Genomic DNA, 23376 nt, shown 5'->3' with positions numbered 1-23376 from the left:
ACTACTGGGCTTTGCTTTCAGGTGAGAGAGGCAAGTTTTAAGGAGATGTGCTGGGCAAGTTTATTTTTACACATAGGGTGATGAGTGCTTGGAGCGAGTTGCTGGGGGTGATGATGGAGGCAAATATTTTAGTGGCATTCAGATAGGCACATGGGTATGCAGGGAATTGAGGGATATGGATCATGTGCAGCAGATGAGATTAGTTTATTTTAGCATCATGTTCGGCATAGACATTGTGGGCCAAAGGGCTGTGCTGTACTGTACCTGCCCAAAAACTCCTCAGATTTTCCCTGGGGAATTGGAGGTCTGGAACTTGCTGGTGAAAAATGGAAACTTGCATTTAAAGGATTATCTGCATGAGCATGTGACATTCTGGGAGACCATATGCACCCACATAGACTGAATGTTGGAAAGTGTAATCAGTTTGAATAGCTCTTAGGTGGCCTGTGCTGCAGGTTTTAGATTTTGTGATTTCCTGCATAAGCTGTTTAATCAATTCATGTGACAAGTGATGGTTGTGGGTTGAAATAAACGATTGATTCCCTTTGGACGATCAACTTTAAAGAAAGTTAGATTGTTTTACTTGGAAATTGTCAGAAGGTAACAACCATTTCAATCCAATGTACCCATTTTGAATATACTGTTGACACTCGAAATTAGTAATAAAAATCGAAAATGGACTTAACATCAGAACTATCTCTCCCAGACGTTTCTCTCCACAGATTTTGTCTGATCTGCTCAACATTTACATATTTTTCCACTTCAGATTTCAGTTTCTACAGTGTTTTACTTTTGCTTTATTGTTTAATTTACATTGGTATCAGTGCTCTACACTACTTTTAGGATATACAGGTGCACAACATTTTATCCGAAAGCCTTGGGACCAGACACTTCTCGGATTTCGGAATTTTTCGGATTTCCGAATGGAAGATTTTTAGCGTAGATTAGGTAGGTAGCGCGGGCGGCTTGAAAAGTCTGGAGCGGCTGCCTCCCCCCCCGGAGACCGGGGAATCATTGTAAATCATTGCTTAAATGTTAGTCAGTTAGTTTGGAGGGATTTTATGTGGTGGGGGGGGGGTGAAGGGGGAAACTTTAATTCTTAGTCCCCTACCTGGTCGGAGAGGCGGGGAGCGTGCAATGCCTTACCGGGTCGCCGTGCAGTAAGCTCCGGAGCGCTGTGGCCGCCGACCCCCAACATTGCGGAGCTGGGGGCTGCGGGCGTCCGGCCGCGGGCGGCGCCGGTTGGAGCTCCGACCCCGGCAACTCTACCCCTGGCTGCGCGGCGCTCCAAATCCAGCGCCGCCCGCGGCCGGACGCCCGCAGCCCCAGCTCCGCGATGTTGGGAGTCGGCAGCGAAGCAGCACTCGGATACCAGCGGGGAGCGGGCAATGCCTTACCGGGTCGCCGTGCGGTAAGCTCCGGAGCGCTGTGGCCGCCGACACACAACATCGCGGAGCTAGGGCTGTGGGCGTCCGGCCGCGGGCCATGGGCCGCGCTGTTGGGAGTTGGGAGTCGGCGGCCACAGCGCTCCGGAGCTTACTGCACGGCGACCCGGTAAGGCATTGCCCCATCTCCAACCAGGTAGGGGACCCCCCCTTCACATAAAAGCCCTCCAAACTAACTGACTAACATTTAAGCAATGATTTACAGATGTTTAAGTGTCTCCCCGGTCTCCGGGGAGGAGGCAGCCGCTACAGTAGTACAGACCTGGGTTGACCGTGAGTCGTTTCGGGTCAAGTTTGGCGCCAAACGCGAGCTTTGGTGTGCAGACGACATCCTGGAAAAAATGTCCGGTTTTCGGAGCTTTTCAGTTTCCGGAACTCCGGATAAAAGGTTGTGCACCTGTACTAGACTAAGTGGGACCCGTTGGGTCCCAGCTTCACACGGGAGGGCTAGTCCCCCAACACAATATTCCACCTCTCCACCAATTCTGGTGGCCAGTGGGTGGGCGGGGGGGGGGGGGGGGGGGGGGGGGGGGCTTTCTGGAGCGCTAGTATGGGTGTTGTGGGCTGAAGGGACTGGTTTCCAGAGGGCTAGTATGGACATTGTGGGCCGAATGGATTCTTGGGCTGGCGGCTCAGTCACCCAAGCCTGGTGTGCTGGCAGCTCACTCACTCACGGCTGGTGGGCTGGCAGTTGACTCACGGCTATTCCTTGAAATTCCATTTTAAGCAGGGTGCAAGGCCGCCAAATTCAAGTGCAGTTTCATACCGCTTCAAGCAGGGTGCAAGTCCACCAAATTCAAGTGCAGTTTCCTGCCACTTCAAGCAGGGTGCAAGGCCACCAAATTAAAGTGCCGTTTCGTGCCACTTCAAGCAGGGTGCAAAGCCACCAAATTAAAGTGCAGTTTAGTGCCACTTCAAGCAGGGTGCAAGGCCACCAAATTCAAGTGCAGTTTCGTGCCACTTCAAGCAGGGTGCAAGGCCACCAAATTCAAGTGCAGTTTCATGCCACTTCAAGCAGGGTGCAATGCCACCGAATTCAAGTGCAGCTTCATGCTACTTCAAGCAGGGTGCAAGGCCACCAAATTCAAGTGCAGTTTCATGCCACTTCAAGCAGGGTGCAAGGCCACCAAATTTAAATGCAGTTTCATACCATTTCAAGCAGGGTGCAAGGCCACCAAAGACAGAGTCATGATCTCTCCCTCCCCCATCTTGCAGAGACTCAGCTACACCCACTCTTCCGGGTTTTAAAGTCCCCCCCCCCCCCTCAGCAGGCAGCAACCAACACTTTAGCATTTTCAACACAACCAACACTTTTGCATTTTCAAACTGCGTTTTCAAACTGCATTTTCAAACTACATTTTCAAACTACATTTTCAAAGTACATTTTCAAACTACATTTTCAAACTACATTATCAAACCACATTAAGGACACTCACAGTTTAGTAGACATGTGTTCAGTGTTATTCACAGCTCAGACTGAGAGACATGACCCTCTCGCTCCCCCATCTTGCAGAGACTGACTGAGGCACATCAACACTTCCGGGTTTTATAGTCCCCCCCCCCCTCACTGGAAGGGGCATGGCCTTCATGGCGTGATTGACAGGAGAGAGAATCTCAACATTTTTTATACATTAATAAGTCTTTTATTTTTCATTGATGGGAAAAATCCTCTTGTCCTGCACAGCAGATGAGATGGCCAAAAATCACAGCCATAAGTGGCAGCGTTTTTTTCTAAAATCAGTATGCAGTGCAAACAGGAAGTGGTCAAGATGAGACTTTTAGTAATATAGATTCAGGGTATTTTAGAATATTAGTATACTTTTAGTTTCAATAGACTTCACCCTTATCGGAAAACTACTGTTCAGACATAATATTGTTAATTTCAATACCAATAAATTGCTCATACTTACAATCTTTTCCATCATCGCAAGTCTATCACACCCTTAAGGGGCTGTCCCACTGTAGCGACCTAATCCGCGAGTTCAGAAGAGTGTCTTCGACCTTTAAGCTCGAGGGCACTCGCCTGAAAAACCTCGAGCTGGATCGACCGTCAGCGATGGTCGCACACACGCACACAAGCGCACACACCTGCAATGGCGGGGGCCAGGGAAAGCGGGGGAGCGCTGTATGAAATTCACACCTGCGATGAAGAGGAAGGTAAAAGACGGCTGCACAGTATACGGTACGTCCTTTGGGGAGCGCGGGGAAGAAGGAATGGAGACACTTTTAAGAAGTCAGACAGCGTTTAAAAAAGTTTAGCGGGCATTTAACCTCCCGGTCGGTTTTCCTTGGTCCTGAAAACTCCAATGAGCCAATTAAAATGCCCGGTCAGCGAAGGAGATTGCCTATGGTTGCCCTCGACTACCTGTAACTACATAGCGACCCCACTCCACTGCACTACGAGTTAAAAAGAACCATGCCGACCAATTTGTACTCGTGGAAAAAATTTCCACATGCTGAAAAATTTTCCACAGCCGCGATTATGCGGGAACTTCCCTCGAGCATGGAGTAGAGTTCCAGTGACCTCATAGGACTTCCTAGGACCGTGTCGACCATGCTGCGAGTTTGAGTCGAGGGCAAACTCTTCTAAACTCGCAGATTAGGTCGCCATAGTGGGACATCCCCTTAAGGTAGCTTTTTATTAGTGGGCTACCACAAACGAGGATATCATAATATTTTTGCATTACTTCAGTTTTAGCAGCTGAAACTTGTCCTATTTCAAAACCTTGTGAGTAAACTGTAGTGCAAGCTTTGAGAGAATCATTTTTGATCAAGCACTAATTTTAAATTTTCTTGATGGGAGTGAGTTTTGATTCAGTTTATATTTCATACAATGTGCAACAGATTGAGCTGAGGATCATTCTATTTATTATTGTATGTGGAATGGTACATTGCAAACCACAGTGTTAGAAGGCATTAATTTTGTACCTCTACCTTTTTAAAGCCACCAAACAAAGACCCAAAGGAAGAAGGTGTAAATAGTCTAGAATGTGGGAAAAAACCACCACCTCCTTCATCACCATCATCACCATCACCACAACCTACATCACCACAGAAACAGATACTACCTCAGAATCAGAACAATGCAGCCACTAGTAAACCACAGTCAGGTAATAAGAGAAACTGAACTGGAATACAGTAAGTTTTATTCAAATATGCATTCATTGTAGCATTCAAGTAATGCAGATATTATAATTTAACAAAATAATTAACAGTAAATATTTTAAAGCTGTAGTTTTGAGGTAGATATCCTGTAGAAATTTTTTTTAAATCCTGACAATACTACATTAAAATGTTATGCAATGGCAGAAATGTTTTAAATAGATATAGTATCTTATTTTAGCTTATATTTTGATTTAAAACCTAAATACTGAAAATTGATGTGTGTATTCAGAGAGTGCAGAGATTTCCAGTTTAAGTATATGTCTCAATGTATAATTATAATAGAGATAAATGGCACATAAACATGAATGGAAAGCCATACCCATGCAGAGCATACATTTCTTATTAAATATTCAAAATAATTAAAACTTTGACAGTGGCTAGGAAGAAGAAAAGAAAAATGGGAACATATAGCCTGGCTCCTAAGAAGAAGACCAAACTGCTAAAACAGCGCACCGTACTTGAAATGTTTCAGAACATGTCACAGTCTGCATCCGACATGCAGGTGGGTCGTGAAAAGTGTAAACCTTCCACACAGAATTTGTTTTCCATTTCCACTTCAGAAAAACATGTTACAGAGTAGTTAAGGATAGGGTTATATTTTCAAATTCTGTCTTTTGCTTTGTTTAGATTTTTTAAATTTGTTGTCCATTTTAGAACAAATTCCAATGTCCAATGAGTGTATTGGTAATGGTTGGGCAAAGTTCCACCAAGATCATCCTTTGTTCTTCTTAAAATGGTTGTGGGGTTCAATTTTGCTTGACAAAACTGCACTCTGCAACTTCACTTAAAACACAGCACCATTTATTTTTGTTAATGTTAATTTGTCTTAAATTGAGGAAGAAGTTGCTTTCAGTATAATGGAAGATCTTGTTAGATCTGAAGAGTTTATGTTGCAATAAAAAAAAAAACCATCTGATTGGTAGGTCTTTAAAAAACATGTTGGTTTTTACAATATACTGTTCGCAAATTCAGAGTAAATTTTTTTTCACCCATTCTTAATTATAAATGATTTATGGTATTAGTATTTTTCATATAATTTACTTATGGGGCAAATGCCTCATTTGATTCAAGATGTTCAGATTGTACCATTGAAGGTAAAACTTCAACTTAAGACACATGACCACATAGAAGAGATATTTCCTTAACTTAACCCATCTTTGTATCTTTGAAGCAAATTTGGAATTTCTCAAATTAAAAAAAAAGTAAATATTTGATGCAGTTGTCAGGTCATACCCGTCTGAAGGCAGAGGTAATTTTTAGTCCAATAAACACGTTATACAAGTTATGAGCAAACAGGCTTCAGGGGAAGTGATGTAATTGGATAAACTGTAGGAGAATTTTGATGGCAAAGGGGTGATACAGCAAAGTAGGTTTTCTGTCTTTCAGAAGCCTTCCCTTTTATCCTTTCCCTCACTATAGATGGAAAGCAATTGACAACAGTTACTTTTGCTTTTCTCTGCTGAAGCGACGATCATTTCCAATGACCTGTTTTTATTTGGCTTTACCAACATTTGCAGTATTTTTTGCTTTTTAAAAAATGTTTGGTTTTATTAAATCCCCAGCATAATTGATACTTTATTTCCCATTATTTAATTTGTTTTGAATTTTGCATTACGGAGCATGAGAGGCAGTTCGTAAAATTGTTGATTTACCCTTCCCGTTCCTCTCCCATCTCAATGAGTAAGGACCATTTTCCACAATCATTTCTTAAAATAAAAATATAACACCTATTCATCTCCCTCTTTTATGTAAAACCTGCAGATCTCTCTGAAAGAAGTAATCTAGAATGATGTAAACAAAAAAGAAAAGTATTTCTCCCCCCCCCCCCCCCCCAATGTTTGCTATAATAAGCCAGATTGAATCTGATCAATTTACTCCTGGCCTTCATTTTGATCATGAATGCCATAATATTGTTTTAATTGCAATCCCTGGCTTGGAATCACTTCTAGAATTTGGAATCTTTACAGGTAAAAAGTTATTCATTGATCAGACTTGAAATTCTTTCAAAGATTTGTAGTGAGGCATTCGCTGCACCAGAGGGTGCTGTGCTATGTTGGAAGGTTGCATATCAACGTGATTAATTGGATGCTTTTGAAATAAAATGAAAAGTATATGACAGCTGGAACAAAAATAATATAGTTTTCTTTGAAGCAGGTTATCTGAAGTGGAAAACAATGTCTAGAAATCACTGTTGCAATTTTTGGATGTAGTTTAAACTGGTCACTGAATGTATTACCAAAATATGATTTTTAAATGAAATGTGTAACAAGGTGCAAGCTAGTAATGATATTGACTGAAGGCTAAAGGTACAGGCCATGTTCATTCAAGAAAATGAGAAGCGAATGTGATGAATCGGAGTGCTTTAATTGGGTACTTGGGCTTTAAAAGGTTTACTATTCCAGATCAATGCAATGTGTTTGTCTGTTTTTATATATTTGAATTGGGGTTGTGATCCATCTTTTTCTTATGTATTAAAGGAACGAAATGACTCCTCCAATGGTGTCAATCAGAATGTAAATGGAGAAAATATTGATCCAACTCAAAGTGTGGAATCTGAGGAAGATGAAGAGGAGGAGGACGAGGAGGAGGAGGAGGAGGAGGAGGAAGAAAAGTACAATATTACAGATCAACCAGATTCAGAGTTATCCATGGACTTTGGAAGGCTTGATCACATTCGCAAGATGGAGCTTCCAAAGAAAGTGTGTACTTTGTGTGGTTTACCAGTTAATTTCCACATTTTTAGAGCCTGGTTAAGTCCTGGTTAAGTGAATACTTGACGATTTCTTTGTGCAATATCAAATTTAGAATGTTTGAATTGTGGAACATTTGCAGTTTAGGAATAAGAAATGCTGTTGATTTTTAACTTCTGGGTTTGATGTCCATAATTGAATAACTAACAACCAAAGGCCAGAATAGAAAACTACCTGTAGTAGGTGACACAGCAATCAGAATACTGCATAAAACAAAACAAAACAAAAACACCCTTTTAGTAGTTTTTGACATCAGTCTGAGGAAGGGTTTCGGCCCGAAACGTTGCCTATTTCCTTCGCTCCTTAGATGCTGCCTCACGCGCTGAGTTTCTCCAGCACTTTTGTCTACCTTTGATTTTCCAGCATCTGCAGTTCCTTCTTAAACACCCTTTTAGTAATTCCTGTTTTCTTATTTAGAAATCCATATGCTTATCGGAAGTCCCTTTTACAAATCTTAGTTCCACTAGCATGTTCTACCTTGTGCTAAAATTTGACAAATTAATTTGTGATTTGTGAATGTATCTGTCCTATTTGTCTGTTTGCTTTCCTTTAAAACCCAAAAATAATGTTATCATTGTTTATCTGGATTCTTTTTTTTTGGGGGTGGCTCAAGATACTTAAATTTACTGACATAAAATTAAAGGTTCCTGTAGAAATTGTATTTCTCTTTGCACAGGCTAACTTTCAGCAAGAAGAATATGATCCTGAAGAGGATCAAGATTCTGATGACCTGGAGGACGATGATGATGACTTTGAATCTGATGTGGTGAGTCATTTGTTCTGGAGGTGTATGCACAATAGATATATGACTTGGAGGATATTTTGTACCTGGGTGTCTTTATCTAGATATCATTTTGAATTATTTGTCACTACCAAGAGATCCTAAAATCTATTCCTATATTTTGTAATTCTCCTTGTCTCTCAGTCTTTTGGGTTTCCAGATGCCTGCGGGATACACATGGGCACCTGTTAGGTGGAACGTTCTCGGAAGTAAGCTTGCTGCATATTCCCAGTTGGGTCAGATAAGAGTATTGCATCATGAAGTGGGTAGGTTGAGTTAGCTTTAAAAATTTACATCTTATCTGACCACATCCCACTAATTTGTGGGAACTAAAATTAGTTGTGATTATGCATCCATTCTGTAAGAACAAATTGGGACATTTGCTGAGTGTGATTCTTGTTCTTAGATTCGAAATGTTCGATAGAATAAAGAATTCAGCGGCAAAAAAAGATTTTGTTACCTTTCAACCGATGTTTAATTAATAACCGTACTCATTTCAAGACCTTCTCAGAGTCTTGTATGTCTCAGTGTTACTGAGGAGTGGTAGTCTTTTTGATTGGCAAGACAATTAAGCTCAGTATGGTGGGCAAGGCCAGTGGTCAAGTGAATCTCGACCCGAAACATTCCTTCTCTCCAGAGATGATGCCTGTCCCGCTGAGTAACTCCATCATTTTGTGTCTACCTTTGAATCTATGCCTATTCCCTTAAGAAATGTGGAACAAAAAGATGTCTGGTTTGGTATATTTGTGTTTGATTTTGCAGGCAAACCAGGATTAGGTAGTGAGTGAACTGCTTTTAGTAGTGTGACTAGTTGGGGGAAATCTCTGGAGAGTATGTTTAGCTCCTTTGCAATGTAACAAACATAAGGTTGATAGTTCTTGTACAGAACTGAACGTCAGTATTTTTGTTCATGGGTGTTCATAGTCTGTACGTTCTCCCTATGACCTGCGTGGGTTTTCACAGAGGTCTTCAATTTCCTCACACACTCCAAAGGTGTACAGGTTTCTACGTTAATTGGCTTGATATAAATGTAACCTTGTCCCTAGTGCGTGTAAGGTAGTGTTAGTGTATGGGGATCGATGGTCGGTGCGGCACGGTGAGCCAAAGGGCCTGTTTCCGCGATGTGTCTCTGAACTACACTAAAAAACTAAACTAAATTGAAATGGCTGCACATAGAAGGGTGGATTAGAACTACTTAATTTGTTGCAGTAAATAATTTTAAACCGTATATGTTGACTATTCAGAGTTCAGAATCAAGTTTGAAAAGGAAGTGGAAGAAAACAGGAAAGAATGACAGCCCATGGATTACACCAACCAGGAAACGAAGACGGAAGAACCGACCAAAAACAAGCAATAAAAATGGTAATGATAATAAAAAACAAAACACCTTGCTGGAGGAATTCAGTGGGTCAGGCCTCTGTGGAGGTATTGGACAGATGACATTTCGGGTCGGGACTGATGGGAGTAAAGGGCCTGTCCCATTGTACGAGGTAATTCAAGAGTTCTCCCGAGTTCTCCCCTGATTCGAGCTAGTGTAATGTACGTAGCGGGTACGTAGGGGCTCGTACGGGTAAAAAGTAACAATTTTTTTCATCACGAGTATTTTTTACTTGTGGACATTTTTCACAGTGTTGAAAGAACGTCACGAATTTACTGGATTTCCTGAGTACCTACCGTTATTCATAAAAGCCGCTACGTGACATCCACGAGCTCCTACGTACCCGCTACGTACATTACACAAGCTCGAAACGGGGGAGAACTCTTGAATTACCTCGCACAGTAGGACAGGCCCTTAAGGGGGAGAAACCTGGAAAGAGAGATGGGGGTGTTACAGAGCCTGGCAATTGATAGATAGATAAAGGCGAAGTGGGAAGGGGTGGGTTTGATTGCCATATGGAAGAAGTAAATGACAAAGGCTAGAGGTGAAAAGGAGACACAAATGGAGCCCAGTCCATCACACAGTCCAGGCTTCCCACTATTGACTCCATCTACATTTCTTGCTGTGTCAGAAAAACATCCAACATAATTAAAGATTTATCTCATCCTGGTTATTCTCCTCCGTGCTCCTGTCGAGAAGAAGGTACAGAAGCTTGAAATTGCCAGATTCATGAACAGTAACTCAATTAAAAGGCTCTTGAATGGTCCTTCCATAAACTAGGGTACTGTTTGATCCACCTCTACCCCTTTGAGGATATTGGCCTTTGGCTGAGGACCAGGTGCGCTACAATGCTGAGAACCAAGTTCTGCACTGTTCATCTTCTTCAGTACTCTTCCTATTGTACTTGAGTTCATACTGATTGTATCAATGTATGGTATATCTGATCTTTTAGAATAGCATGCAAGATTAAGTTTTTCACTGTACCTTTGGTACATGTGACATTAATAAACCTAAACCTAACTCTTGAAATAATATCCTCTGAACATTTTATGAAATGGCTTAATATTTTTTGAAATTTTTGCTGGTTGCATGAGAATTCTGGATGCATTATAATTGGATAACACAGAACTGGACGATATAGAGTGCACAATATAGTTCTCAGCATCCAGGTGATCAAATATTTAGTGGCTTATAATTCTCACAAAGCAAGGATTCTGTCTGAATTAGCTGACATGTGTGAGCAATTGTTCGGTTACCTTGCTTCAATAATCTTTTCATTGTAGATTTAATTATTTACAGGTGCTGACACAGAGACCCTAACGTTGACAGATAATAATGAGTATACCGAGATCCCCTGTGACGCATTGGATCTGCCTGCAGGCAGTCTGTTTTCATCACAATTTACAGGTAAAGGTGTTAAGACACATGTAAGAATATTTGTGTACTAGAATTTATTTCTGAATATGCAGCTCAGATGTAAGAATTAATTTAGTGTTAGGTGAAAACATTTGGAACTTCTATTCACCCTGAACTTTGCAGGATCCGTCTGAGCACTTTTGCTAATGTCTTAGTTGAAGTTAAGTTTGCTTAACTAATGTGGCTATTTCACTATTTGTTTCTCAATGCAGGTATTTCCCAAAGCTCTGACTCAGTGGAACTAGATAAGCTCCAGGAGGTGCCTCTTTGTAGCTGTCGGATGGAAACATCAAAAGGCCGAGAAATGGTTAAGCTGGCTACCAATAAGTGTATGGCCACTGAGAATATAGATGAAGAGGTAAGGATCTTGGTAAAGTTTCGTTCGGCAGGTTCCTTGATTAGTGCAGGTGTCCGAGGTTATGAGGAGAAGGCAGGAGAATGGTGTTGGAGGGAGAGATAGATCAGCCATGATTGAATGGCGGAGTAGACTTGATGGGCCAAATGGCCTAATTCTACTTGTATTCCGAATGGCCTTAAGTGGTTTAAATTAGCAGATAGATTGTTATGAGTGTATTGCATGACTAATGATGGTAGATAAATTATCTTCAGTAAAATTACAATGAAAATGTCATTATTGACATGTGTGAGATAGTGCCATAGATTTAACATTAATATATCCATCTTCTAGAAATATGCAGTTCATGGGCACCCGGTGGCAACTTTAGTTCAGCTTAAAGAAATTCTGAATGATCTAGTGAGATATGTTACTTGAAAATAAATGTGTTTCTTCTGTAGACTTGCACACGTGGAAGACACAGTTCTATTGACATTTTTAAAACATCATTTAACTCTGCATAAAAACATAAGATGAATCTTTTGTATACACAAGGCCACAATTAACACCTATACTTAAAACCATTTTCATTTGAAAATGGCTTGCTAAATGTTCCCTGCATTGGGTACTACTTATAAATAATAAGGTGAACAATGCACAGAGCAAATGGAGACACTCAGAGTTTACCCGATTATATACCTGTATTTAGCTCACCCCAAAGACTCAATTTAAATGATTGGGATATGAAATAAATGTTGTGTCATTCTCTGTCCAGAGAGTTGATGACGAAAGATCTTTGGGGGCTTTTAAAGAAGATACATTTTTACTCCACCCTTTAATTTGAATTCACAAACACCTACCATAAAACTTAGAATTTGAGCTTATGAGCGTTACATTTTTGAGCTCATATACAAATTCCTCAAATGGTGTCATTGTGATGGTTAGCTGAGGTAAATATTGGCCAGGAGATTGTGGAGCTGGATGGTGATTAGGATGGCAGTGTGCTGCGGCTGGTAGAGCTGCTGTTACAGACAGCAGGGTTCAGTGCAGAGTAGAATTGACATGCTCTCCTTCTGACCATGGGAATTTCCTCTACGGGCTCTGGTTTCAACCCACATCCGAAATACTTGTTGGTTGGCTAATTGGCCGCTGTAAATTGTTCCTACTGTGAGTGGTCAAATGTGGGAATAGTTGATGGGAACATGGGAAAGATAAGAATGGGATTAGTATAAATGGGTGTATGAAGGTTGGCTCAGACTGGGGTGGGCCGAAGGGCCTGGATTCATGCTGTATCTTTGGGCAACGCTAAAGCTCTTATTCAGAATAATGCCTTGATCTTTTACTCCTGCCTAACAAGGCAGAAGGTGCCTTGGTCAAACGTTTCACCTGAAAGTTGGCACCTCTCGTAATACCCAATCTGTTTATTTGCATGTAATGCAATGCTGCAGGTTCATTGGTAATCAATTTAAAGTTCACTTTGCAAATCAACATCTGACTGAATAAATGTTTCTTCCAGTTAAATAGCTGCATTAATACAGTCATCAAGCAAGAAATGATGCGACCTTCCAACAAGGTGCAGTTAATGGTATTATGTGAAGACCATAGATCCCGAATGGTGAAACATCAGTGTTGCCCGGGATGTGGATATTTTTGCACAGCTGTGAGTATAAGAAGCCTCAAAGCAGATAGGTACAGATAGCATGACTAAAACACGTCTGATTTTGTTTTGTATATGGCTTTAAAACCAAAAAATATGTTTTTAATATTGGATTTGCAGAATTAACTTGTGGTGGGTGGAACAGCTTGTTTTTTTTTCAAGTGGTGAGCTAATTTTTTTTCAGTGGTGAGCTAATTTTAAAGCCATACAATAAATAACCTGAATGCTTGGAATCATTTGGCTGAAAGTATATGTTTTGTTTATTTTCAAATTACTGAAAGAGTTCTTTGGAAATATTGTGATGTTAAAATTTGCTCCTTGTTTCATTTCCTCAGGCCAGCACTATATATACATGTCAATTTAGTAGTAAGATGGGAGCTCGATTGTATGCAGTTGAGTGTTTGTAACCGGGGGATGACTTGCAACCTGGGTCCTGTTTCTTTGTGACATAGAGGAGTCAATAAGCAGCTTAGACACTTTATGCATGTGGGAAATTTGTATTGCCCACCAGATGGCATATGAGAGTTCAAACTAAATGGCTGCCTTGATCACTGTAGTAGTGAAAGAGATCCTTGGACTTAACTTGCTGTTTAGTTGACAGATCCTTTTACGCATTGCATTTATTCTGGGATGTTGTGCTCCATTTTTGGGAGGAATTTACTTTCTTCACAAATAGAGGAACACAATCTTTCAAACGTGAGGGTGTGCTACTTGGATGTACTAAAAGTAACTAGAGTTATTGTTGAAGAATGAGATCAAGTGGTCACAATTTTGATACATTTTGCTCATTATTTGCATTTTAACTGAAAATGGATTTGACATTAGGTTGCATTCTCAGCTGTAGTAAGAAGGCAATCCTGCATGTGTAATGGTCTGGTGAATTCCTTTATTGATACTCCTGTGATGGTTCACTTGTTTTTGCTACTCCTGTCTCTAATTTAAGGAGCACATGAATTATTTCAAATGGGGCAATTTGCTAGTAATTCAGCAGAATCGTAAAACTTACTTTAAATGGCACTGAATTACTTAAATTGGAATTGAATTGGAAAAAGAATTCCTGTCAATAATTTTCTGTTTCAATGAGGGTTAGTTAGGTACATATATATCTCTTCTGAATGAGAAACTATGAGTATTTGGAATAGATGGGTAGTACCATCATTAACTTTATTTATATACGAGCTTGGGAAGATGCTGGCAGCAGCCTCCCCACTGATTTATTACGATTGGAGATTAAAAATAACACTACATTTATGCTTAATTTCTTGGTCTTTTAGAAAAGGCACGTATTAAATTAACATGCTTTTTCCAGGGTACGTTCATGGAATGCCAGCCGGATAGTAGCATTTCGCACCGTTTTCACAAGAAATGTGCATCACATATGAATGGGCTATCTTACTGCCCACATTGTGGTGAGGATACTGCTCAAGCAAAAGAAGTTACAATCGCAAAAGCAGACACTACCTCTATGGTACCTCTTCCAACACAGGAAAACATTGTTGCTGTGAATGGAAAAGCAGACACTACATCAGCAAGGTGAGCCATCTTTAGTAGTTTGAGAACATTCTTGTTGAGAATAATTGTCAGCAATTGTTTATTTCCATGCATGGCCGATTATGAACATCATGTAGTTTAAAAAAATGTCAGTTTCAATCTAAACTTTAGAGTAGAATCTTGATTTAAAAGACTTGATAACATTCAAGATATGATTTTGGTCTTCACTTGGTTAAATTCAGCTCAGTATTTTTGTTACGAGAGAGAGACAGAGAGAGAGACAGAGACAGAGAGAGAAAAACTAATCAGGTGGAATATAAGGTGATCTTCTTTCTGAAATTTAAGAAAATTATGTCATTAAATGGATTGTGAACCTCTTGAATTGTTAGTAAAATCAGTCTGATTTAACTGTTATCCTTTCAGTAAGGAGACATGCCATTATTGCTTTGTCTTGCTGGCCTATGTAACCTCGTCCTTGGCCATGGGATTTCCTCAGATTTCCCTTTTGAAATTGCCTGGCAAGCCTTTCCAGAATATCAGCGGTGGGCCATAAATGCTGACCAAGCCAGTGATGTCCATATCTAATCAAAGAATAATTCAAATAAACTAAATATTTGAAGAAATAACTTGGAAATTATTATTCCGACCCAAAATGACTGCAAATGCTGGAGAAATAGAATAAAATAAAAGCAAACAATACACATATATAATGTTTCAGGTCAATGGTACCTTCCATTAGTTTTGATGGAAGGTTGAACCTGAAGTATTTCTTTTCAATGCATCCTGCTTCCAGTATTCCAGCTGTTCAGCCTTTATTGCAGGATTCTAGCATCTGCAGTATTTTGCCTTGAATAATAATTTCCAAGTGTACCACTGATTAAAAATCCTTTTCAATTAAAATTTACAAGTTAATCATAGATATAATGCTTAAATATATTACAATCATTTCAACTGCAGTCTGTTTATTTGCCAATAGATTTGATATGAATGGTATATTTTTATAGGAGTCTTTTATCTGAGAAACTGACTGTCTCTCAAGACCAGAAGCATTGAAATGCAGCAAGGATAAAACTACTGTTTTATTATCATTGTTTAATGATCTTTGGAGATAAATTATTTGGTATAATTTAATTTTAGCAATGAATTTTCGTTTTATGTGCTTTTATTTTGTTCCTGAGATGTTCTGAATGTGAATTTGCTATTATTTTGTCTTTGAATTCATACATTTCTCTCAGTAATTCGTTTTAATAATTTAAAACTTGCTGCAGCTTACTTGGATTGTTAATTGAAGTTTGAATGATGGCCTGCTGTTTCACTTCACATGTTGATTTTTCTGTAACCATGTTACTGTTTGGAAACAGAGGGGCTGAAATCAAAATGGTAAATGCGTAAAAATTCCAGAATTTTATTTGTAAATAATATTTTCCTAAATGTAATTAATTTTACATGTTAAGTTGATATCTACTTAATATGAAGTGCTTCAGAACTTATAGTCTGGTCATTTGTAAATGGTGGTTCCCATAAAGATTTTATTTGTAATTGCCAGTGTAGCCAGTTCTATCGTTAGTGTGGTACAGTATATAATATAAAATTTTATAAAATTAATATCAATTTTAACCTTTTGCAGCAATGCTCGGATGAGAATGTCAATGGAAAATAAGCCTGAAAACACTATGTCCAAGGTGGCTGATAGTTCGGATATCTATGGCCCCTCCACTACTTTGAATTCTGGAGCAAACATACCAGTTGCAAATCTGCAAGCTGGGCCAGGGAAAGAGACAATGGAAAGTATTCTTATTGCTCTCGATACTGAGAGGTAAGCATTTGAAAGGGATGGGTTATGCTACAACAGAAATTAAAAGCATGTCAATGTTAAAGAAACTAATTACTGACTTGTTATTAAAGAAATAGAGACTCTAAAATGTTTTAAGTGAAGTAAATATTCATTGACTTTTGAAGACTTGCTTTGAGATTATGCAGATAGAGCTGTGGCATTGACATTCTGTAACCCTGTGTCTGTAGGTGCACAGAGGTAACACTAGGCAGTTATTTTCCTCAATTCCTGAGCAATGTGAGGAACTGGGATGTCCATCATAAACCTCTGAATGCACTCTGGGAATTTGCAATTTGAGAATCAGAGAATTCCTTGCACAACTCAATTTATAGCATGCTGTGCCTTTCTTTTCTCAGCAAGATGGATTAACATTCAGGGTCAAAGATCTTTGTTTATTTTCCACAGATGGAGCCCTTTACACCAGCAAGTGGATAGGATAGTAAAGAGGGCACATTGCCAGGGGCATTGAGTGCAAGAGTCAAGAAGTCGTGATGCAGGTCTTTAGGACTTTGGTTAGGCCACATTTGGAATATATTGCATGCAGTCCTGGTCGACCCCATTACAGGAAAGATGTGGAAGGTTTGGAGAGGGTGCAGAGGCGGTTTACCAGAATGCTGCCTGAATTAGAGGGTTTCAGCACCAGAAAGAGGTTGGATAGACTTGGATTATTTTCTCCGGAATGTCGGAAGTTGAGGGGAGACTTGATATAAATGTAAGAATTTATGGGAGGCATAGATTGGGTAGATCAGAACCAATAAAGTGAGAGAGGGAAATTTTAATGGAGATATATGCGATGCAAGTGTTTTTAACCAGAGGGTGATGGGGGGGCCTGGAAAGCATTGCCGGGGGTGGTGTTGGAGCTAGATACAATAGTGGTGTTCAAGAAGCTTCTGGATAGGTACAAGGAAACGCAGAGAATAGAAAGATGTGGATCATGTACAGGCAGATGAAATCAGTTTAACGAGGCATCATGTTCGGCACAATCATTGTGGGCTGAAGGGCCCATTTCTGTGCTGTACTGTTCTATGTTCAAAGTTCAAATATGAGCAAATAGTAAAATATCAGTTTTTCTTTAACAAAGCATTCTTTCTTTAATCTGGAGAGCACTGTTTGAACTGGAACATGCTGCCTCTGAAGGTGGTGGAGGCTGGTATTCTTTCAATATTTAGCATCTTGCCAAGCACTTGAATTCCCAAGGCATCGCAGGCTAGGGATGAAGTCCTATTAAATAGGATCAGTATATATCGGGTTGGCAACCTACGGCCCCCGGGCCGAATGCGGCTCTTAACCCGAAATCATCCGGCCCGCAGGCGTAATTTTTTTCCCGTATTCATCCGGCCTGCAGACTTCCGTCATCTCCGGTACCTCCTGAGGCCCCGCGGAGCCCAGGAGCGGTGACGCAAGGAGGCCCGTGCTGTCAGCCGCAATGGCGGAGCGGCCGAGCCCTGAGCACGGCCGAGCGCTGGCTGTACCGTATCCTGCGCAAAGACGCCGGCACGGCCGCGTACCTTCTGTAAACACGTGATTTAATGCCTGACATCCGGGGGCGGGATCCATGTGTACACGTGATAGATGTGGCCCGCCATCTGCTCACAGACATGCGTCCTGGCCCCTATGCAGAACAAGGTTCCCGACCCCTGGTATAGATACTCGATGATTAGCATTAATAGAGCTTTTGAATTTGTATGGCTCAATGATTCTTAGATTCAAATTCTTTGGTTCAAACAGACCCAAGAAGTTACGGTTTCATCCAAAGCAGTTATATATCTCTGCAAAGCAGGGGGAGATGCAGAAAGTTCTTCTAATGCTGGGTAAGTTTTCCTATGCACCTAAATGTAGAATGTACAGCAAAACACCTATAACGGATGGGAGGATCTTGTACCAATGATGACATGATGGAGAGGGTTTGAGGAATAAATAACTAAAGCTGTTTTTCAATATAGTTGCCACACAATACTGTTTTAATCTGTTTTTGAATTGAAAAGTTTCAAAGATAAAACGCTGAGATGCAAATTTTGAAGGTGTAAATCAGAAAGAATGACTCCAATTCAAATTGGTGAATGCCCTTTTAAAATAATTTGGTTTGTTCATGCCACAAATAAAGAATGCTTTAATGGCAATGCAGACTTTGAGGAAGATGCAGAAAGCTTCCAAGAGATAGAGACATGCGAGGTGAATGGGCAAAGACATTGTGGATGGAATGTAAAGTGGAATGTAAAATGAGGCCATTCACTTTGGTATAAAATGTGGAAAGCTGGAGTATTTTTTACCAGTGAGGTTTAAAAGGTATTAGTGAGCCCTGCATGTTCTGGTCTGGTCTAACAAGTCAGCAAAAGTTAACATGCATTTTGCCTTTCGAGCTGTTTGCAGAAACTGTATATTTTTTTATTGTAAGTGGATTTGAGGACAAAAGCACAGACTTTGCTTGGTTGAGATGGTTAGAAACCAATCACTTTCTCAAAATAGAATTGGGGATTTCGGACCGAATTGCGGAAAAAAAAATAATCTGTGTACCGAGACAGTGTGAATCTTTGGGATTCACTGGCCCAGGTGTACTGTGAATGCTGAGTCACTAATACATTCAAGACAGCAGAATGTTCTTATATTAATGGAATGGTGTTGGTGCATGTGAGCAGTGCTGAGGTATAGATTAGCCATGATCTCATTGAATATATCAGGCATGAGTTACCAAATGGCCTATTCCTGTTCGTTATGTTTCGTTGAGATGCAAGCAACTCCAACGATCCTCAGTTGCTTGCAAGAAAAAAGATTGCATCTTAGTCCGAAAATAATACCTTCCTGTAGCTATCCCCCTTAAATTGTAGTTCCTATCCCAATGAAGGGAACCTCTTCCCAGTTCCTGTCAAGCCCTGAGATAATCTACCTGTTTAAAACTTATTTTTCCAAACTTTACAAAACTTGGCTCATCTTTCTCGAATCTCTCATCCAAGGTCAGCTGTGTGTGTCAGGTCAGCTCTCTTATCTTGGGAATCAATCTTGTGAACCTTATTGCATCAACACTGAATCAAGTATAACCTCGGAGACAGAGACCAAAACTGCACAACATGTCTCTCCTGAGATCTTGATGGAATAAATTGTATGAGAAGTTACTCTTATATTCCATTTGTCCTTCTAAGATCTTGCAGTATTTGCTTATTAACTTGCTCTGTATGACATTTAATAGTTCCCCATGTTATATACAGAGAAAGATTTTTCTTGTCTCTGTGTAGGTCATTTTTGAGGCCCTGTTTGGAACAGTTTAATATTGCACACCCTTTCTTAAGAACAGGATATTAAAACAGTGGCATGGTTTACAGAAGACAGTCGGAAGGATGATTTTGGACCTGAGTGTATATTTTTGTGTATAAATTGAGGGTCTCCTAAAATATGAAAAGCAAAAAGGTTAGTGTCATCGGAAAAAATTGTGAAGAATAGTGATTGCAGTGTTTGAAGTACAGAATCACATGGTTTGTGGATGTAAGCAAACCATCTAACAGGCACAGTGTAGAACAAGTAGGCATGTTAGATTGGGAGAATTGTGGCAAGCTCCACCACAAGACAACTTAAAACATCCCTTAATCGTGACTGGGATCCAAAATGTCTAGGATGAATGCGGCTTCAGGCACCTGATGGAATTGATATGTTTGCGGCTTTTGTGACAAGAAAAAGTCTTTTATGAAAACTAACATCAGGAATTTTAATCTTTCATCAGGAACAGGTATTTTAGGAGACAAGCAACAGCTGGCACTTGACCACAGTAAAATTTTCAAAGGCACATTACAGAAGTTCTGTATAAGGAAGGGACATTAGGGCTGAAAGTTTTTTAATTTTCTTCATCTTTCATGTTATGTACTATTATTTGATCTACTGGCATGTGTGCAGATAAAAATTAAAATATAAAACCTCAAATTTTCTCAAAACTTAATGTTTTTCAATCCTTTTTTCTCTAGTTGATGGGATTGATCCTAACTTTAGAGCTGAGCACCAGAATAAGCGGACACCTCTCCATGCAGCTGCTGAGATAGGCCATGTGGAAATTTGTCATATGCTCGTACAGGTTAAAATGCTTTTTTTGTTCATAACTTTTAAAGCTTTTAAATCTACTTTTATTCTATAATAAACAGGAGGGTCTGTGATATAATAGGTCACAATGTTTAACACTTTGAATCAGAATATCTTTAAATCTCAGGATATGTAATTAATTGAAATTACGATATTTGCTACTTTTGAGAAAAATAGTGACGGATCCTCATTTGAGTTTGCAGTCCGAAATATTGTAACAACTTTCATGTTTTCATTGTTTAATATAAATATTGTTGGTAAATTTTAATCTCATTTTTTGAATTAAATGGCTGTCCTTTTGATTAAGGGGAATTAGACTGTTACTTTTACCTAGACTTTCAGATAACTTGATGAAAAACAAAGTGCTGGAGGAACTCGACAGGCCAGGAGGCAGCTGAGGAGGGAAAAGGATTTTAATCACAGGAACGTTGTCTGTTCTTTTCCCACCATTGTACAGTCTGACTGGCCGAGTTCGTCCAGCACTTAGTTTTTTTTCAAGATTTCAGCATTTGCAGTTTCCTGTATCCAGATAACTGGGCGGCACGTTGGCGCAGCGGTAGTTGCTGCCTCGCAGCGCCTGTGATCCGGGTTTGATCCTGACTACGGGTGCTATCTGTACGGAGTTTGTACATTCTCCCCGTGCCCGCGTGGAATTTCTCCGAGATCTTCGGTTTCCTCCCACACTCCAAAGACAATGCAGGTTTGTAGGTTAATTGGCTTGGTATAAGTGTAAATTGTCCCCAGTGTATGTAGGACGATGTTGGTGTGCGGGGATCACTGGCCGGTGCAGAATCGGTGGGGCCGAAGGGCCCGTTTCCGAGCTGTATCTCTAAACTAAACTAAACGGAGCAGATTGTTTTGCTGAAAAAGTAATTGAATATTATGTATCATAAAGACTGCTGACCTCTTTTGCAGGCTGGTGCTAACCTAGATACCTGTGATGATGATCAGAGAACGCCACTGATGGAAGCAGCTGAGCACAACCAGCTTGACGCAGTAAAGTACCTCTTGAAGGCTGGTGCACTGGGAGATCATAAGGTTAGAGTGACATGTAGCAAGTCAACCGTTTGAAGCATCTATTCCCATGTAGATTATATTTTGTTTCTTTCCTCAAGGTGGGAATTTCATCATTGCACTTTTGCCCTGTACTGTAGGATGAAGTGTTAAAAGATAGGATGGAAATATTATATATATTATATATATTAATATAAAAATGCCTCATTTTAATTTAATCTTTAATTGCCTGGCAATATTTCTTTCAAGCAAAATGTACAAATCATAAAAATAAAGTATGTTTGATGTGCTAGTTGTGTGGAGTTTATAGCCTAGAGCTGGTCCTATCGTTCTGGCCATGGTTTTGTGTTGGAAAACATTTCTTAAATATGAACATTCTAATTTGATTTGAATTTCAGTAATAATTAACTGCTTCTATTGATGCTGCTGCACCCGCTGAGTTCCTCCAGCAATTTTGTGTACCTGCTTCTATTGATTATTGTGTAACATCTAATAAATATGTCAGATTTATATGGAACTCTGCAATTCAAAGTTTCACTCCAGAAAGATCTTGTTCTCTCCTGATCGTATATTAGATCAGAATTAGGACATTGAAACTCCAGTCCTATGTATTTTAGTGCATATCTTTGCTTAACATCAATAATATCGGTTACATTCCTTTTTTTCCCATAGGATGTTGAAGGTTCAATTTGCCTTCATCTGGCAGCTAAGAAGGGACATTATGATGTCGTTGCACACCTTCTGTCCACAGGATTAATAGATGTAAACTGTCAGGTGAGTCAAACATCTATCGAAGTTACAAAAGTAAATATCTTTGACTTAACTATCCACTCTTGAGTGTACCAGGGTTATTAATCTAATTGGGTGCACTTGTGGTTTTGCACATCACCAGTCACTTAAAAACATCATGCCTCTCTCCCACCATTGCTCCAACCTTCAGATGCGTTACCTTTCTGTGCCAAATGTAATAGGGGAACAGGATCTGTCATCTAATTTGATTTACCTAGACTGACAATTGAGGCTATTTTCCCTGCATCTTGAATGCTTAATTTAACAGTTCAGAGAAGTGGGATGAAACATTAAGAATTTGCCTTAACGTCTCTGATTTTGTGAGTCCATGACAAGTCTAATGAGTTTTCCCATGCAGCAAATTATGTTTTAATTTCTCGGCTGAAGGAGATAAAAATATTATGAATAAGTTATTGATTTCAATCCAGTGACCCCATCCAGGAAATACTGTTGATTAGTGAGTGAATGACAGGTGTAAAAGTCCAGGAAGTTTTTATTTTTGTAAAGTTTAGGTACTAATGTTTAATCTGTTACTGTGTTATTTTGGCTAAATGTGATGATAATTTTAGCTAAATTGTGTTAATATAACTGCCACGTGAAATAAAAACAGGAAATGCTGGATATACTCATCAGGTCATGGAATTCTTTCCTCATTCTTTTTCCTATGTTCTTGTTTCATTTGTGAGTTTTCTTATACCATTTGTATCCTTTGAACAGGATGATGGTGGTTGGACGTCCATGATTTGGGCCACAGAGTATAAGCATATAGATATTGTAAAGCTGCTACTGTCAAAAGGAGCTGATATTAACATTAGGGACAATGTAAGTTACTTAATATCTTAAGCATAAAGAAACTTATTGGTATGAATTTGGAAAATTACTGGTTTAACAATGGAAACTTATGAATGAAAGATTTTCTAATGTGTTGTTTTCTAGTTACATATTTGTCCTTATTTGCTAGTTAAAAGTTGCACAAGAGAAGAAAACGAAATTAAAATATATGATTGGCATCCTGATCTCTGCTCACAGTGATGACTTTTGCTGGGACCGAAAGCAGTTAACAGAGATCTTTAAACAAATAGACACGTATAGATTTGATTACCACAATAGATTTGTTACATTTTGGCACGGGTTGAGAGAATGTAGCCTGTCTTTCTTTTTTTTCGGTTGTAATGCATCCATTAGAATTGCCTATCAATGCAAAGTTTGTAGATGTGGATGATTACTATATATTGTTGCTAAATTGACACAAAAATAAAT

At 39.6% G+C, this 23376-nt stretch overlaps 1 protein-coding gene across 7 annotated transcripts in view; it reads left to right on the top strand.

The window, feature by feature from the left end:
- The window catches only part of ehmt1 (euchromatic histone lysine methyltransferase 1), a 93944-nt gene that overhangs the window by 41580 nt on the left and 28988 nt on the right, over positions 1-23376 (top strand). For 5 of the 7 annotated variants that reach the window (XM_033049246.1, XM_033049245.1, XM_033049247.1 and 2 more), the window contains exons 4-18: positions 4390-4555; positions 4985-5112; positions 7088-7309; positions 8037-8126; positions 9386-9503; positions 10819-10926; positions 11148-11293; positions 12786-12929; positions 14236-14459; positions 16045-16233; positions 17980-18062; positions 20202-20308; positions 21229-21351; positions 22000-22101; positions 22834-22938. In XM_033049246.1, coding sequence (XP_032905137.1) covers positions 4390-4555; positions 4985-5112; positions 7088-7309; positions 8037-8126; positions 9386-9503; positions 10819-10926; positions 11148-11293; positions 12786-12929; positions 14236-14459; positions 16045-16233; positions 17980-18062; positions 20202-20308; positions 21229-21351; positions 22000-22101; positions 22834-22938 — 2055 coding nt within the window. The remainder of the gene's footprint in view (positions 1-4389; positions 4556-4984; positions 5113-7087; positions 7310-8036; positions 8127-9385; positions 9504-10818; positions 10927-11147; positions 11294-12785; positions 12930-14235; positions 14460-16044; positions 16234-17979; positions 18063-20201; positions 20309-21228; positions 21352-21999; positions 22102-22833; positions 22939-23376) is intronic. The other 2 variants (XM_033049248.1, XM_033049252.1) reach the window with 2 other exon arrangements.

Source organism: Amblyraja radiata, chromosome 32 (genome assembly GCF_010909765.2).
Source record: "Amblyraja radiata isolate CabotCenter1 chromosome 32, sAmbRad1.1.pri, whole genome shotgun sequence".
NCBI classification, from domain to species: Eukaryota; Metazoa; Chordata; class Chondrichthyes; order Rajiformes; family Rajidae; genus Amblyraja; species Amblyraja radiata.
This window is presented reverse-complemented; position numbering and strand designations above follow the sequence as displayed.